The sequence below is a fragment of the Podarcis filfolensis genome, assembly GCF_964270895.1.
Source record: "Podarcis filfolensis genome assembly, chromosome: 13".
NCBI classification, from domain to species: Eukaryota; Metazoa; Chordata; class Lepidosauria; order Squamata; family Lacertidae; genus Podarcis; species Podarcis filfolensis.
Window position 1 is genome coordinate 31906181 of NC_139615.1, and position 16059 is coordinate 31922239.

Below are 16059 nucleotides of genomic sequence, written 5' to 3' on the forward strand. Positions count from 1 at the left end.
GACTTCCTAGCAGGGATTGCCGTCTGAATTTGTTAATCTTTCTGTTTTCCCCACCTTTTAAATTGAAACAAGTTTCCAGTCCTCATGGCTGTGAAGAAAAATGTGAAAACTGCATGGGAATGTTTCTACTAAAGGAAATTGACCAGCAAAAAAGCAGAGTGAGATTTATTGCTTCCTTTTGCAGATCTTTAGTACCGCTCCTGGCAGGGGGTTCGAGGAAAAGGTACTAGGCCGGCTCCTGAAAAATATTTTATTGTAGAATTTCCAGACCTCTGCTCTTCCCACAAACTGTGGGAAATGATGTGAGAGGGTAAGCTTCCCAGAGTCACAAGATTTTCACATGGCTTGGCTGATTTTTGTTTGTTTGTCAAATGGAAAAAGCAAAGGAAACAGAACTTTGTAAATTTTAAAGTGTCAGGCTTTGAGTCTCTCTGCAAGCAAAAGCAGCTGACGGATTGTCTCCTTGTCTCACTGGCAAAATCCTGAATGAAAAAGCAGGAGGAGGTGGAAGGCAGAAAACCCTAATATAGCTGATGGGTTGGCCGGTGTGGAGTTCTTCTTGGGGAATAGAAAGGGCTTCACTTGTGCCAAGGCTGAGCCCTGGAATCTACTTTCAGCACCAGTACCCAAAATGAGGAATGCCAGTTATAAGAAAAACGCCTCTGAGCATGCACAAAGTACCTTTCCTTTCATTGCCAAGTAACCACATACTGACCTTACACATTTAGGATTAAGAAACAGGATTTGTGAGGCAGACAAGGTGGATTTTCCTTTTAAAAAAGTCCTAGCATAAGGAACTGAAGCATGTGAGGAAATTTAACCCAGCTGTCTGTTTCTGTCCAATAAAGCCAGGGAGGGCACCTTGAATGCCCTTGGCTGTAACCACATACTATGCCAAGGCAATAGCAGCAGCTCAGTAATCTGGGCTAGAAGCAGGGGCGGATCTGCTATGAAACTAATGAAGTTTACACTTCAGGGTCCCTAATCCCGGAGGGACCCCAGAAGCGACTGAGGGTCTGGAGCAGTCAGCAAAAGTCAGCAAAAGTTGGCAACAGGACCACCAGTACCTCCAGCTATGAACAGAAACCTGAGTTTTGAGGTTTCAAGACTCCAGGCTGAGATATATAACCCTTTCACCCTGCTTGTTTCGTATTCACTTCCCTCCCTAAAAATCCCTTCCTTTTAATTTCATTACACTTCAGCTAGCGGGGAAATCCAGTTCTTGTTATTATTTGCTCAAGGGCTTCACCGATCTCGGGCTAGGGTGGGGTAGGAAAGTAATTGCAATAATCCTTAATACAAAACACAAGCCGTTTCATTTTTAAAATAGGGTTTTCGGATGGGGGAGGGTGGAGACAGCAAGAAAACAACCTGCTTCCTCGGCCACCAAACACTCGGCTCCATACATTCAGATCTGCCTCCTCCACCAGAGGAGAGACAGCTGGGAAAGTTCAGTAAGTAGGGAATGAGACACTTAATCTTAAGGTTGTGAGTTTGAGCCCCATTTTGGGCAAAAGATTCCTGCACTGCAGGGGATTGGACTAGGTTGTGTTCCCTTCCAACTCTGATTAACCCCCTAAAAATACCATGGGGAGAAATTGAGAGGGGATTTTCCTGACAAGCGATGACAGTTCTGTATTTTTTTAAAAAAATGTTACGATTTCAGTTAAAATCACAGGCAACAGCAGCCGGAATGCACAACACGAGAGAAGTGCAAATCCAATCAAATCGAAATGTATAAGGCCCGGGTTGCAAAGGAGACAGGTGTACAACACACCCTCTTCTCTACCCCACACAATTGGGCCATCTCTTTGGAATCCTGGCTCGGCCTGCTTCTCTGGCTTCTGGGAACTGCTCCCGCCTCCCCCTGCCTGAGCTTTCCCCCGAGGCGAAGAGAGTGGCGGGCGAGAGAGAGAGAAGTGGGTGTGGGAAAGCAGCAGGTGTCTTCAGCATTTGGCAATCGCTCAATGGACAGCGTGTTGCACGAAACGCACACGGCAGGTCCAGCCACGAGCCAGCTGCTTTGTGGGATCTCCTCCTTCGCGCCCAGAAGGGAAATGTCGGCCTACTAATTTGGGGCTGGCTAAGTTGCCTTCTCCTGCTCGGGTACGCCGACGCCACCCGCGTTCACATTTAATCCTCAGCTTTTCCGGAAGGTTTGGGCTACCGAGCTTATCCACATCGCTAAGTTTGTCGAGATTTACTTGCACACACACACGTACCTCGTCTTGGACAATTTGGGTCATGGCTGTTTTCTGGGGCCCAAGGCTATTTTGACACCGCACTTTTGGCCTTGTGCCATTCTCCTACAGCGAAAGCAGTTCCTCAGCAAAGGTCACAAGAAATAGGAAAATGAGAGAAAGGGAGTCTGCGCATGGGGACTGGCTACTGTTGTTAGCCAGCAATCACTCTGGATGCTGCTGTTTCCATGTGGATTGCGAGTGTCCAGTGCGCTAGTTCAGTTTCGAAGGCATGCTGAAAACCCATGGGCAGGAGAGTGACTACATGAGCATCGCCAAAAAAGCAAAAAAGAGGACAAGAAAGGGTGCAGATTTGCATAAAAATTACTCATGCTCCTTTATATGTATACACACAAATTTAGAAATGACAGCTATAATTTACCATATTTTTCGCTCCATAAGACGCACCTAGTTTTTAGAGGGGGAATGCAAGAAAAAAAATTCTTTAAAGGGAGCATGAGCAGAGCCTGTATGCATCCCAGGCTCTGCTCAGCGCTCCCTTTCACGAGCCGCGTGGAGTGTATGTGCGGCACTTGCAGGCTTTTCCCCGAGGAAGGAGAAGGGCAGCACTTCACTGAGGGGTTGCCCTTCTCCCTCCTCGGGGAAAAGGCCCCAAGAGCTGCACACACGCTCCGCGCGGCTCTTTAACGGGAGTGTGGCTCTTGCTGGCTTTTGTGTGAGGTGGGGGAAGGGACAGAGCGCGGCTAAGCCAGAAGTTAGAACAGCAAGAGGGAGCGCTGCGCAGCGATCCCTCTTGCTGTTCTGGCTTCTGGGATAGCTGCGCAGCCTGCATTTGCTCCATAAGACGCACAAACATTTCCCCTTACTTTTTAGGAGGGAAAAAGTGTGTCTTATAGAACGAAAAATACGGTAAATAGAAACACAATACTTCTCACCATAGTGGGAGATCCTGTGATGACATGCCATGTGTGTGCACCTGGAAGGGACCACAAGAATAATCTAGTCCCACACCCTGCAGTGCGGGACTATTTTGCCCAACATGGGACTCGAACCCACAACCCTGAAATTAAGAGTCTCATGCTCTACTGACTGAGCTATTCCTCTTTTCTTAGGGTTCTTTATCTTTAAACTGTACTTGGAATGGACAGCCCTTCAAAAAGAGGACTTTCCCCCATAAAACAGGGCATTCGGCCACCCTCAGGGGCAGGAAAGCACCAAGAACTGGACTTAATAATATACGGGTAAATTGTCCTGGAAATCATGCTGCGAACTCAACTCATGGCTCAGCTCACCAGGGCTTAGCTTTCTTCAAATGCCTCAGAATGTAAAAGGTGACAGGAAAGATAACAACACTCGTAGTGTTTTCCCCCCCTCTCACCATGACTAAGCATAACCTGCCTACAAACATTTTTATCACCACTGAGTTACCACAGCCTGGTTACCAGCATTTAGAACAGGGAGCAGCAGGGACTGTAAAGTCCTCAAACTTGTTTTCAGCCAACTCACTGATTCTCAAATCATGCATTCTTCTATGCTAGCTGAGGGATGCCTCTGAGCATGAGCCTTTCCCTCACTAGACAACCTCCGCAAATAAACATGATCCGAGGGAAGGATTTCCAGGTGAAAGCATGATAGGTTCCAGATAGATTTTAACCCCTAGTTGTTCACCCTGTTTTTAGAATGAAAATAAAGCTTTGAATAACGCTGTACTTCACTACAGCCCAGCCCCTGCACCCAGCATCCTGAATTTGGGGATCTGTTGCCACCTCTGAGTTTCCCAAACTTGAGACACCAGCAGTTTTTTTTTTACTACAATTCCCATTATCCCTGACCACTGGTCCTGCTAGCTAGGGATGATGGGAGCTGCAGTCCAAAAGCAGCTGAAGACCCAAGTTTGGGAAACCCAGGCCTAACTAATGAGAAGAATAAGGGTTTTCAGAAGAAGAACCCAACGCCAAAAATAAAAATAAAAAATCAAGATCCATAGCCTAGTCCATACCATGCCCAGATTTAGTTTAAAACTGAAGCCAATCCAAGCTTGTAAAAAGACATAATCACTGGAAGGGCCTTTGTTGCTCTGCTAGGGGGCAGGGAGAGCACATTAAGAGAGCAGAGCCATTAGTTATTCCCTTCCCCTTAGTGTTTGTGTGTGTGTGTAAAAAGGATTCTTCCTTCGGGCAGAGTTATGTTTTTAACAAGCGTTTCCCAAGCAATTGTTGTTATATATTCTTTTCCTCTCTCCTTTTCTGGCCTGGACATGTCTGGACACCTTCTTGCTGTGAGGCTGCACGAGATTCCACACAATTTCTCTCTCCAAACATCCTCCCTCATGCCATTGTAGAGCAATGTTCATGCTGCGTGTTGGGGGAAAGGGCAGGTGGAGCCAAGGATATTGCCACAAGACAAAAGGAGCAAGGGAGAAACCCCTACTGGGCAGGAGGCAACATGGTTGAACTTTCCAGGTGGGGTCATTAATGAGGAAGAAAAATGCTAAGATTGTGGGGTGTGGGAAGAGGCTTTGAAGAGCTAGAACAAATTGGGGATTGGGTGGGAATGAGTCTCCAGTCCATTCTCCTAAATCTGATTGGCCTGCAAAACTTCAAGTCTGAATTCTGCTATTTGGAATATAGTTAGCAGAATACTGTATTATTATATTGAGATGCTGTTGGACTTGTGGGGGGGGGGCATACAAAGGGTATTAGCCAGATAAGTTGTACTCAGAGTAGACACATTGACATTAAACTGATTGACTTCAATGGGTCTACTCTATGACTAAGATTAGATACAACCAAAAGACTGAATTCTGGCAATGCGATAGTTTACATGACTGTCTCCAAATATATATCAAGAAATATCTATACGGAGCTTTGTGTGTGTGTGTGCTTTTTTAAAGACCACCCTTTCGAAATTGGGTTTTAAAAATCCCATCCATCAAATTTAATGTTTTTGCAAAACTGCATTTCACTGAAATTTGTGTGGTGACTGAGAGATTAGCGTAGCAGGTGCCTCAGTGGGCTAAGGATGTAGACAAAGAACGCAATACATTTTGTGCTGCAGAAAAAAGAATCTTGGAACACCTCCCATTTGGTACAAATAGAAATACAATTAATTGTGTATTTTGAATTTGAACCCTTTCCTTCAAATTGTTCCTTGTGAGTAGGAACCCTACATACTGCTATTTTAACAAACAAAGCGGAAATGCATACAATTGCTTCACTGTGCAACATTTTAGGTCTGGTGTGTGTGGTATTTTTTTTAACAGGGATTACAAATGCAATAATATGATGCACTCCTGAAACACAGCTGAAAATGTTGTGTCTGAAACATCAACAGAGAGAGCTCACCTATAGTCAGATACATATGCTTCACTACAGGGATAATTTTAAGACATGAGTTTTTTTTATCACAGGTAAGTTCTGTGCATCAGTGATTGAGGCATAATTTCTTACCCAAAATTTCTGTTTTCAAACCACTTGAGAATTTTGAGCTGAGTGAAGGGAAAGAGCCATGCCAGTAATGCACCCAATGCAATCCATGTTCAGACAGCAAGTACACGATAGTGTAGTAATATGCTCATTGGCCTGGTTTTCACACCACAGTAAGACAAACTATGGCTTAGCATGAATGAGCTTTTCTTCCCTCCTCTCCAAACAACTCACAAGCTGTAACCAATGTTTACTGTGTGTGGTTTGTTTAGGGAGACAAACCATATACTTGTGTTCGCATGTAACAACTAGCCAAACCATGGCTTAACTCCCAGTAGCACAGCAGAAGCAGGGGAGGAGCACAACATTGTGATTTTCTAACTCTGCACCAGCACAACTGCTCATCTGTGCTTAGCCATTCTTTAGCTTAGTATTACATGTAAACAAGGCCATTATGTTTGTTCTCCCTACACCTCCTTCCCACCTAAGGACGATTCCTCTGCACAAACAACAATGTGGGTATAGTTTAGCTTTTCAGTACTCCCATAGTGCTCTTGGAATGCGCCACTGAGATGCTTTTAAGCTCTGCTTTACAACAATGAGGGCTAGAAACTTCCTTATTGTTGAACAGGACAGCAATGTAACTCCATAGAATTACCGTAACTGTGTGACTGCCTAGCACTAATAAGTCCTTGCTCTTCCACTGTAAGCTACAAGCAGAATTGCAATAGATTTTCCATGGTCCTGAGGACATTGAACTTTTTCTGTATGCTTATCAGGGAAGCCACTTTTCTAAAATGGCAATGACCAGAAAGGTTTTCCCCCTCTTTTTAAAAATTTGCATTATAGTGTTATAGCACTGCAGTACACTAATTTAAGCAGTATTTCACTAATATTTTAATATTTTTAAAAAAACTGGATCAGAAATGTAGCTTGGAAGCATATTTAATTAGGAGGGAGGATGTGCACTTCTAAAATGGCAGTGACTTGAAACAGCTTTCTTCTTAGTATTTTTTTATTAGCATGAGAGTCTTATAGTGCTATGGCACTTTAATTTAAGCAGCATTTGGCTCATTTTTTAAAAGTTAAATAATATATATATATATAGCCAGAAAAGTGTATTTTCACTAATTAACAGCTCAATTAAAAAGGGTTGTAAAACCCAGACTCGTTCACCTGCTGGATATATCACTGTCCATGTTGACACAACACTTCTAAAAAAGATGGAAGGGTAATGCTAAGGGCATCTACAGTCTTCTGTCCTTCTAAGAAAATGATAGATTTTCTATGGTAAGAAAAGACAGAAGAAACACAGGGAAGATTATCAATGGATAACAATGCTGTATTGGACACACATACACACACACCCAAATGTGAATGAATGAATTATTCCACACTAAACACCTAGTACGGAAGCAGCTGATATGTCTGTGTTCAATTTGGATTTTGCAGCTCCTTAAGAGTTGAAAATCATAGATGATTTTTAAATATTTGTCACACTCCTGTGATGTTACAAACACGTTACGAAGATTCACATTACAGGAGCAGTCTCCTGCTCCTATCATTTTAAGATCAGGAATGTCTATTGGGAAGCTAGTTAAGGGTATAAACACAGTTTTGGAGACTGCATCCTTTCACAGGTGACTTAAAGAAAGTGCTGAATATGTGTATAAACTCACATTTCAGCCTGGTCCTTAAGAAAATTTTAAAATAAATCTGTAGTGCATGATTTATTAGGTTACAAGGGCTATAAAGTACCACAAGGGGAACTAAAATGTACTTTCAGAGCCACTTGTGAAAACATCCATAGTTAAGGATAAGGTTGAGGGCCTTAGAGGCTTCGGGGACAGAGCAAGGTAGCAATCTAAGACATAAGCCAACAATTCTGCCCATTATCCTTCCAAAAAATAAAATGAAATAAAATAAAATCCAATGGAGGTGTGGTAGCTATTTTGCCTACAAAACTAGGGTAACCTCGTTACCTACTAAATCAGAGACCTGGGGTGGGCGGGAGTTGAATAGCAGATCCAACCCCCTAAATCTCTACAAGCTTAAACTGAAGAATGTCATTCCACCATAACTGTTAACACACTTGTGTGTTCTCTGTGTACATTAGCGACAAGAAACCCATCATTCAAGATGGAGACAGGTAAGGCCCATATCCCTCCATTTGTATCTGCCCAGAAGATTCCACTTAGCCCAACCCACCTCAAAGACCATCCTTCAAAAATATCCCTCCCATACTCCCCAAACACACACTCAACACACCCAGCCGAAAGCTGCTCAAGGGCGTGGCCCTTCCCAGTGTGTCCCAACAACATCGTCCTTTCCTCCTAGGGAATAAATAACTTCTCCTTCCAAGGACAGGATAAGGTTCAGGCTTAGAGGGTGTCGTGTCATCCCAGAGCCTTGAGCAAGGAGGACAAGTCAGCAGGCCAGGAGGCACCATGATGGAGAGATGGCGAGGAAGAAAGGCTCAGTTGGGTTGGGAAGCTGCACTCGAAGAGCTTCCGTCAGGTTCCCGTTTGACTTTTGCGGGAGGCTCTGTCCCAGCTTTGGCCTCTCCTTCTCCTTCCTCCTTAGCACCTTCATGTGTCTTCATGTGCTTGCTCAAGTGGTCACTTCTCATGAAGACCCGGTTGCAAACAGGGCAGGTGAACTTTTTGGTTCCCGTGTGGGTCTGAAGGTGCCTCTGCAGCTCATCAGAGCGGGTGAAGCGCTTCCCACAAAACAGCCAATTGCAGACAAAGGGGCGGTCGCCGCTGTGCCACCTCAGGTGGGCCTTCAGGTGCGATGTCTTGGCATAGGCCTTGCCACAGCCAGGGATGTGGCAGTTGTGGAGGTGCTTCTTCTTGGAGTTGTCAGGGCACTGGCCCACCCTTTCGGCCTCCTGGCAATTAGGGCACCGGCAGGCGGTTTGGCCAGAACTCCGGGTCACGGAGCGCCTTGAGCTCTTTGGCCTACCGCTACCATCCCCAGCCTGCTCCATTGGGTGGGGCTCCTGAGTAGAATCCAGGGACTTGATCACTTCCTGGCCCATGAGGTGTGGCCCTGAAGGCAACAGGTGGTGAGGCGGGCCACAGAGCTGATGTTCTGCAGCGCCATAGCCACCCAGCCCTGGCTGAAGTCCGCCTGTGTGGCCCGGCGGCTGGAGACCACTCTGAAGCTCCATCCAGCTGGATCCGGCATGGAGATCCCACCATGGATTGATGCCGCCATCGTCAGCGCCGCTGCTCGGATGGGTAGGCCTGAACCAAGGTTCATAGTGGTGAGCCATATCTGGTGCTGCCTGTAGGAGCTTAGAGTACGGGCCAGGGGCCAGCTGGCTTTCGCCGTCCAGGTCTAACCTTGAAGCCCCATGCAGCTCGTAACCAGCATTGCCCGAATACTCCGTGTCGGGCCCAGCCAAAGGCAGGTGCTGGAGCTCCGTGGGTTGCAGAGGGGACGGGAAATCTCCCCCGCTATCCGGGCTGGTGTGGGGCTGGAAGGTCTGCAGAGGCTGCAGCTCTACGTGGGTTGGAGAGGAACGGGGTGTCTCCGAACACTGGTTGCCAAGAGAACCACAGACGGCTGTAAGCATTGCAGAACTCCTCGGTGGGTAGGTTCTCAGACACACCTGGATGGGAAAGAAGGAGGAAGAGAGAGAAATGGTTGTGAGACAACAGCAAACAACAGCACAGAAAGCGTAACCCTTCCTCTAAGGGACAGGCAATTTTGGTTCCTCAGTTTCTCATTTTCCCCATCTTCAGTTCTCCACATTTCCACACCAGTTTGTTTTTCCCCCCAAGTTCTTATGAGAATTTGCCAGCATTTTAGTGTGGATTTATCCCAAGACACTCATTTTTCTATGCAGTTCTGCCTAACGTACTGTCGTGGACTGGCTGGATGCAGAAGAATGGTGGGAAGCACAAGCAGGAGAGCCACCAAGGGAAGGTAGAAGGCTCAAAGCTGGTGTCAGAAGGTGTCAGACGTTGAAGAGGTAACAGGGCTTAGTGAGCAGGGAGGGTCTGTGGCAGAGAGAAGTCCAGAATTGGAGGCAGAAGCTGAAGCAGGAAAGTGGGATGAGGGAGGCCAAGAGGCAGAGATGAGTCAGGCAGGGAAGCTGCTGGCTATGGCATGCTCCCCTCCCCCATCTCCCAGGACCAGAAGAAATATGGAGCAAGAGGAGCAAGAAAATGGATGCACCAGCATAGTCTCAGATTGCTTAGGAAGGACCCAAGGGAGAAGGAGACTTAGGCAGCTATGGGAAGGTGAGGACCTTCAGTCTCTGCAACTGCCTCATAGGGGCAAGACCTAGCGAAGAAGAGCCTCACGTTAGGCCTGGCACTCCTGAGCAGATCCTGTTTCGTCTAACAAAAAGTTAACTTCACTTACTCCATGTGATTTATTGCTGGCACATACACATTTTTTTGCAAACTGGTTTCCCCCAATACAGTGCACTTTTGTAGGCTATCTTCACTAATACAGGTATCTTCACTTTACCCAAGTGTACGCTGTGTTTGCACATTGTTTCAAAAAAAAAAAAAAGTCTGAGATAGGTTCACATTTACATGCAAACTGAATCAAAATTCTCCCCAACGCCTACTCCTTCTGAGGACTTTACCCACACTTACGCTTCGCCCTGCTCCTTCCAGGCAGAGGTCTGTGCTTTGACGCTCTGTGTCCAAGCGCATCCCCACCCCCAAGATTCCCCAGCAAAAACGTGCTCTTTAAAGCTGAATTGGAACAAACATCAATTCAGGTTTTTTTGTGGATTGACATTTGCTCCGACTGAGCATTCAAGAGTAAGTTTTCACAGGGAAAGCTCTGGAGCAAAAGAAAATTGTGCAAGTGCTCAGACACAGAACTTTAAATCACAGACCGTGCCCGGAAAGAGTGTAGGAAAGTTAAGTGTAGATAAGCCCCAAGTCCCTGCATTTCCTACTGGTTAGCTGGTGCTGGGTAAAACCAAGGAGGCAGGATGCAAACCAGTATTTATTGGGAAATCCCCCCAAAATCCCAGGGGAAATTTTTTTTTACAACAAAGCTATGGTAGAATTTCTTGTGAAAGATGACTTCTCTATAATGCTTTAGCACATTGTTCCCTGCAGGTGGGATCTCAAATGGATCACATGATCCTTTCACTGAGAACCCCTTGACCCTTTTCTGAGAAACCTCAGAGATCCCAGAAGCCTAGTTTGAAAGCCACTGTTTGCAGGCCCTTCCTGACTGGTTTGTGTTTGTTAGTTCGTTTTGCAACGTGTTATTGACACAATAATAGTGCATTTGTGGTGGATTAATACTGCGCCTTCCACACACCATCCTGCTTTGTTAGTTGTTATGTGACACTTCCCTACGTTCTTGCTGCCTGGAGGGGACACTCTTGCAACAAAAGTGGGACAACCTACCCCTCAATGCAATCTGGGAACATTTGTGGTTTGAAAAGTTATAGGATTTCAGCAGAAAGCTATGGGGCATGGCATCAATCGGAAACAAAGCGTCATATCTGCCCTGCAACATTTGCATGCGCAAACACTGTTGAAAACTGGATAGTATATTACTGCTACCATTATGAGTGCAAATCATCGTGAATGCACAATAAAAAGGACATCTGGAGTGTACTCACGTTAGGTTCTTTTTAAAAAAAACAACACTGTGGTAGAGGTTGTTGTGGTGAGGGTATGGGGTGGGGAAGAGATTTAAATATAGCTTATTCTCTTTTTCTTCAAAAGCCTTTCTTAGAGACAGACCCTCTAATCGTCGGCTTCTGCAAGACAGATAACAGTAATTATATCATCTGATCTTCAGCCGACTTAGCTGTGATGGCACAACTCTTGCCTTGTCCCATCGAAGGGAAGAGGGTTTGCTGAGTACTTTACAAAGCATAAAAATGCACCGTCTGTTTCCTCCCACTCTGATGGGAAAGAAAATAAAGATTTGAGGCCTGCCAAGCGAAGCTAAGAAAAACTAAGATGTGCTTGAAGAGTCCACAAACCATTGTGATATCCAACACACTAAGGGTGAAACAGCTACAGACAAGCCAAGCTATCTTTTTATTTATGGGTGTTTATGGATGTCAGGAAATACATACTGTTTCTGAACATTTTTTTCTCCATAGAATAAAGATGCTTAGTTCTATAAAGAAACATGGAACATTTGTTTAACCCCCCCCCATTTCTTCCAGAGGCCCTCCACCTGTTCCCATTTCGAGATCGGCAGCTCTCCATAAAACAGAACTTTATTTTGCATTTATTGCCTGTTCCACAGGTTTTCACAAGTGAAGGTTTTGCCATCACTGCATTGTCACGCTGGGAAAAGCTTCAATTGCTGAATTTCTGTGTGGCATAAAGTAGCCCTGCCAGAAAGTAACAATCCTAACGGTACAATCATAAGTAGAGGAGATCCAAGTTCAGCTTCCCATATAGCTAGACCACTTTGTATTACAAGAGTGAGGAACCTAATATTTCTTAACTACAACTTCAGCAAGCTGTGTCTGGGCAGAAATCAGCAAAATATCTGGGGATATCCAGCCGCATGGCAGCCCGTTTCAGCAGTGTCATTTTTGCCTATTTCCTCACTCAAAAATAGCTCAACATCCAATTTATTTCTATGCACAAGAGAAAGGTATCAGCTGGTGTAGGGAAACCCCAAGGTTTCTGAAAAACAAACAAATCTTTAGGGAAAATAGCTTCCAAAACAGTCCAATGACTCAGCAGCCACAGAATGCTGTCCAACAGTTGGAAGGAATACCCAAAAAACCTAGGGCAGGGGATATTGAATGGAACATCCTGGAAGTGGTCAGGGCTGGCTACAATCCTGGATGAAATGCTCCACGCTGCAACATTTAGTTGCAGGCCTCACTTGTTTATTATACAGCAACAAATCCATATTTGCCAACAAGTGTAATTTCAGCAGGGAAGCCCAGTCAGTTCCAGATCCCTACAAAGAATATCTGCTTTCCTAAGCAATGTTTGCCATATTCACATTAGTGTTCCAATTTTTTTTTTTTTAATGTAATGTAAAATGTGAACGAAGAGCACCTTCTGTCAGGAGTGCATGCAGGAGCCGGGCCCTGTGACCAGTAGGGCTTTGCAGGACTGGGGCCTTCCTAAGTTTGTTCTGGAGAGGCAAGGCGCGGCCGCACAGGTGAGGCCGCTTGGTAACTCACTGCACCTGGTGGCTAGAGCCGGAAGGGATATAAGGTCAGCATTTCCCTTTGGCTCTTTGCCACAGCAACACGTTTCCTGCCTTGCTGCGTTTGGCTTCTTGCTTCCTGATCCTCAAACCTTGGCTTCGTAACTCCTTGCTTCTCGACCCTCAGACCCTTGACTTTGTGACTCCCTGCTTCCTGACCCTCGGACCCCTGGCTTCTGGACTCTCGTTCCTACTCCCACCCCGCCATCTTGCCCCCGGTCCCGACATCCTCAGCCGGGACTTCGATAGCCCGTAGACCAGACCGTGACACCTTCACTATGTAGGCTTGCTCAAATCACTATCTCAGCAGTGTCAAACTAGACAAGACTATTAAGCACATTTAGACTGACCATATACCTTGATCTGCAAAAAGCAGCTGTAGTGGATTCTAGCACGGATTGGGACCATAGCATGCTGGAGGGGGAGCTTTAATACCCCCCCTGCCATTTCCCAATGCAACTGCTCCTCTGAATGGGCTCAAGTAGGGGGGGGGAATAGGGGCAAATAGCAAATTCTGGGGAGATTTTCAGTGGAAAAACAAAATGCAAAGGGTTAAAGCCCTTCCTGATACAGGCTAGGAGCTCAGGGCTGCTTTTTATAAAGAAAGAATGCTTCTAGTCTAAGTGCATTCTTAAATCATTTCTTAAAAGTGACTTCGAGGCTATGGACGCATTAGCAGCATAAATCACAAGGAGGTCATTCCACCACCCGCATGCTGTGTTTCAAGTCATATTTGCAACCCTATGTACACACCAGAGAGAAGGTGGAAATGTCTTCACCAGGTACTAATTGCCTGTTTGGTTTCCCTGTGCCTGCAGCCCCACTCAAACTCCTGTTCATGAAGCTGTCATCTGCCGATGGGCTGCCGTTGGCGCATGCGCAACGGCTGCCTCAGATGCACACACCTCGGCTTAACCGCAAAGTGAGCGCGGCTTACATTTTCAAACCGGAGAGAAGCTGCTCTGAGGGGATCTACATTGAAGAGCAGCATTTCTCAAGAAACTGCAGGATAGATATGGATCGTGGCCAAGATTATCCTCTGCACATGATTTCAAATACCAGCGGCGAGAGTGTACTTGAGCCAGAGTGAATTGTAATGCCATGTGAGTGGTAACAAACCTAAATTAAAAAGAGGAGTGATGGGGAAACTACAATTCGAAGTGGGGGAAGCTAGGAGATTTCCTGGGCTCTCTTACACGAAGACCATTTTGCTTTGCAGATACAGTGGTACCTCGGGATAAGAAGTTAATTCGTTCTGGAGGTCCGTTCTTAACCTGAAACTGTTCTTAACCTGAAGCACCACTTTAGCTAATGGGGCCTCCTGCTGCCGCTGTGCAATTTCTGTTCTCATCCTGAAGCAAAGTTCTTAACCCGAGGTACTATTTCTGGGTTAGTAGAATCTGTAACCTGAAGAGTATGTAACCTGAAGCATATGTAACCCAAGGTACCACTGTACATCCGTTCAGGCCATTACTTGTGGTGAACAAGGAGAAGGCCACAGTCGTTTCCATTTCTGGTAATTAGGTGTATTACCTGCCCTGGGAGAGCTTACGTTCCTTCTGAAGGACAGGTTCATGTTCTGGGAGTATACTCTGGTGGCTTATGTGTGGTATACAGTAAGTGCTTATGCCCAGCTTAGGCTGGTTCACCAGCAATGGCCACACCCCTATTGGGATAGCCTGGCTTCAGCTGTCCATGCTTTGGTGACCTCCCATCTGGACTACTGCAATGCACTGTATGTGGGGCTGCCCTTGTAGCTGCCAGTGTGGTCTGTCAGATTGGACCATGTGTCACTGGTCTTGAAAACACTCCACTGGCAGCCAGTGAGCTATCAGGCCCAACTCAAGGTGTTGGTACTAGCATGTTGTTGTTTAGTCATGTCCTACTCTTCGTGACCCCATGGACCAGAGCACGCTATGAGCTATACCCAAGACAGACAGGTCATAGTGGAGAGTTTTGACCAAACGTGATTCAACTGGAGTAGGAACTGGCAAGCCACTCCAGTATCCCTGCCAAGAAAACTCCATGGACAAAGACAACAGTACTAGCATATTAACTCTAAATGGCACCTAAAATAGCACCTTCCCCAGTTAAAACCATCTTGGACCCTATGATAGGCAAGTGAAGTCTTGTTAATCGTCAGCCACTGGGGGCTGCCTGGTTGCTGGTTATATTTTCAGTGGCTTCTCCCCATTTGTGGTCTGCTGTCCCTAATGAGGTATATCTGTCTCCCTCATTGCTCATTTTCAGGAGAAATTAAAAAATATTCCTGTTTCCCCAGCCATTTGATGGCTGAAAGACACTGCTCCTGGCAACCCTGAAATCACTGGTTGAAAATGTTTTTAATTGTTTTACAGGTGGAATAAAACTTTTAAAACAGCAACCTTTAAAAATGCTTTTAGTTGCTGTGTTTTTAATGTTTCATCATTGCTGTGTCTGATGCCTTGGGCTGCTTGGGGAGGAAGGACAAGGAAACACAACTCAAATAAATAACGCTTTATGACGTTTAGGAGTAGCCAGTCAAGTAACATGAATGCCACCATACTAAAGGTGACTACCATATGCAGCTAAGTGGGTCGTGTTTGAGGAATTCCCTATGCCAAATCTGCAATTGCACTTAACACAGAGCACCAACAACACATGCTAGCTAGAGGTCTAAGAGGCTAACCACATTTGCATCGCTTACCAGCACATCACAGCTAACTTAGGCAGAAGATTTTAAGAGCCATTAATGGGAGGCGGGATGTATAGAAAGGGGGCCTGGTTCACTGGGCACCTTCGCCCAAGATGTCCCCTTCTGCAAAATTCCCACTGAAATGTGCAAGATCTTGAGGGGATCCTACTACACATAAACCTGCCAAGTTCAGTCCTTTCACATCCTGTGCAGTTAAATGTACAGTGGTACCTCAGGTTAAGTACTTAATTCATTCCGGAGGTTCATACTTAACCTGAAACTGTTCTTAACCTGAAGCACCACTTTAGCTAATGGGGCCTCCTGCTGCTGCTGCAGCGCCGCTGGAGCACGATTTCTGTTCTCAGCCTGAAGCAAAGTTCTTAACCTGAGGCACTATTTATGGGTTAGCGGAGTCTGTAACCTGAAGCGTATGTAACCTGAGGTACCACTGTATCTGCATACAGAATGGGAAATGTGGTAGAGTCAAAAAATGAGAGACTGTCAATCTGCAAATACCAATTAGAATTCCCCCTTCCCCAGTTTGGGTCGAAGCTTTTCTAGAGGAAGAAGTTTAAAGAGGGCAAGG

At 45.7% G+C, this 16059-nt stretch overlaps 1 protein-coding gene across 3 annotated transcripts in view; it reads right to left on the reverse strand.

The window, feature by feature from the left end:
- Positions 1-5114: 5114 nt before the first annotated feature.
- SP6 (Sp6 transcription factor) overlaps positions 5115-16059 on the reverse strand; it is a 101554-nt gene continuing 90609 nt past the window's right edge. For all 3 annotated transcript variants that reach the window (XM_083583417.1, XM_083583418.1, XM_083583416.1), the window contains one exon: positions 5115-9242. In XM_083583417.1, coding sequence (XP_083439543.1) covers positions 8103-9206 — 1104 coding nt within the window. In that variant the 5' untranslated portion in view covers positions 9207-9242 and the 3' untranslated portion in view covers positions 5115-8102. The remainder of the gene's footprint in view (positions 9243-16059) is intronic.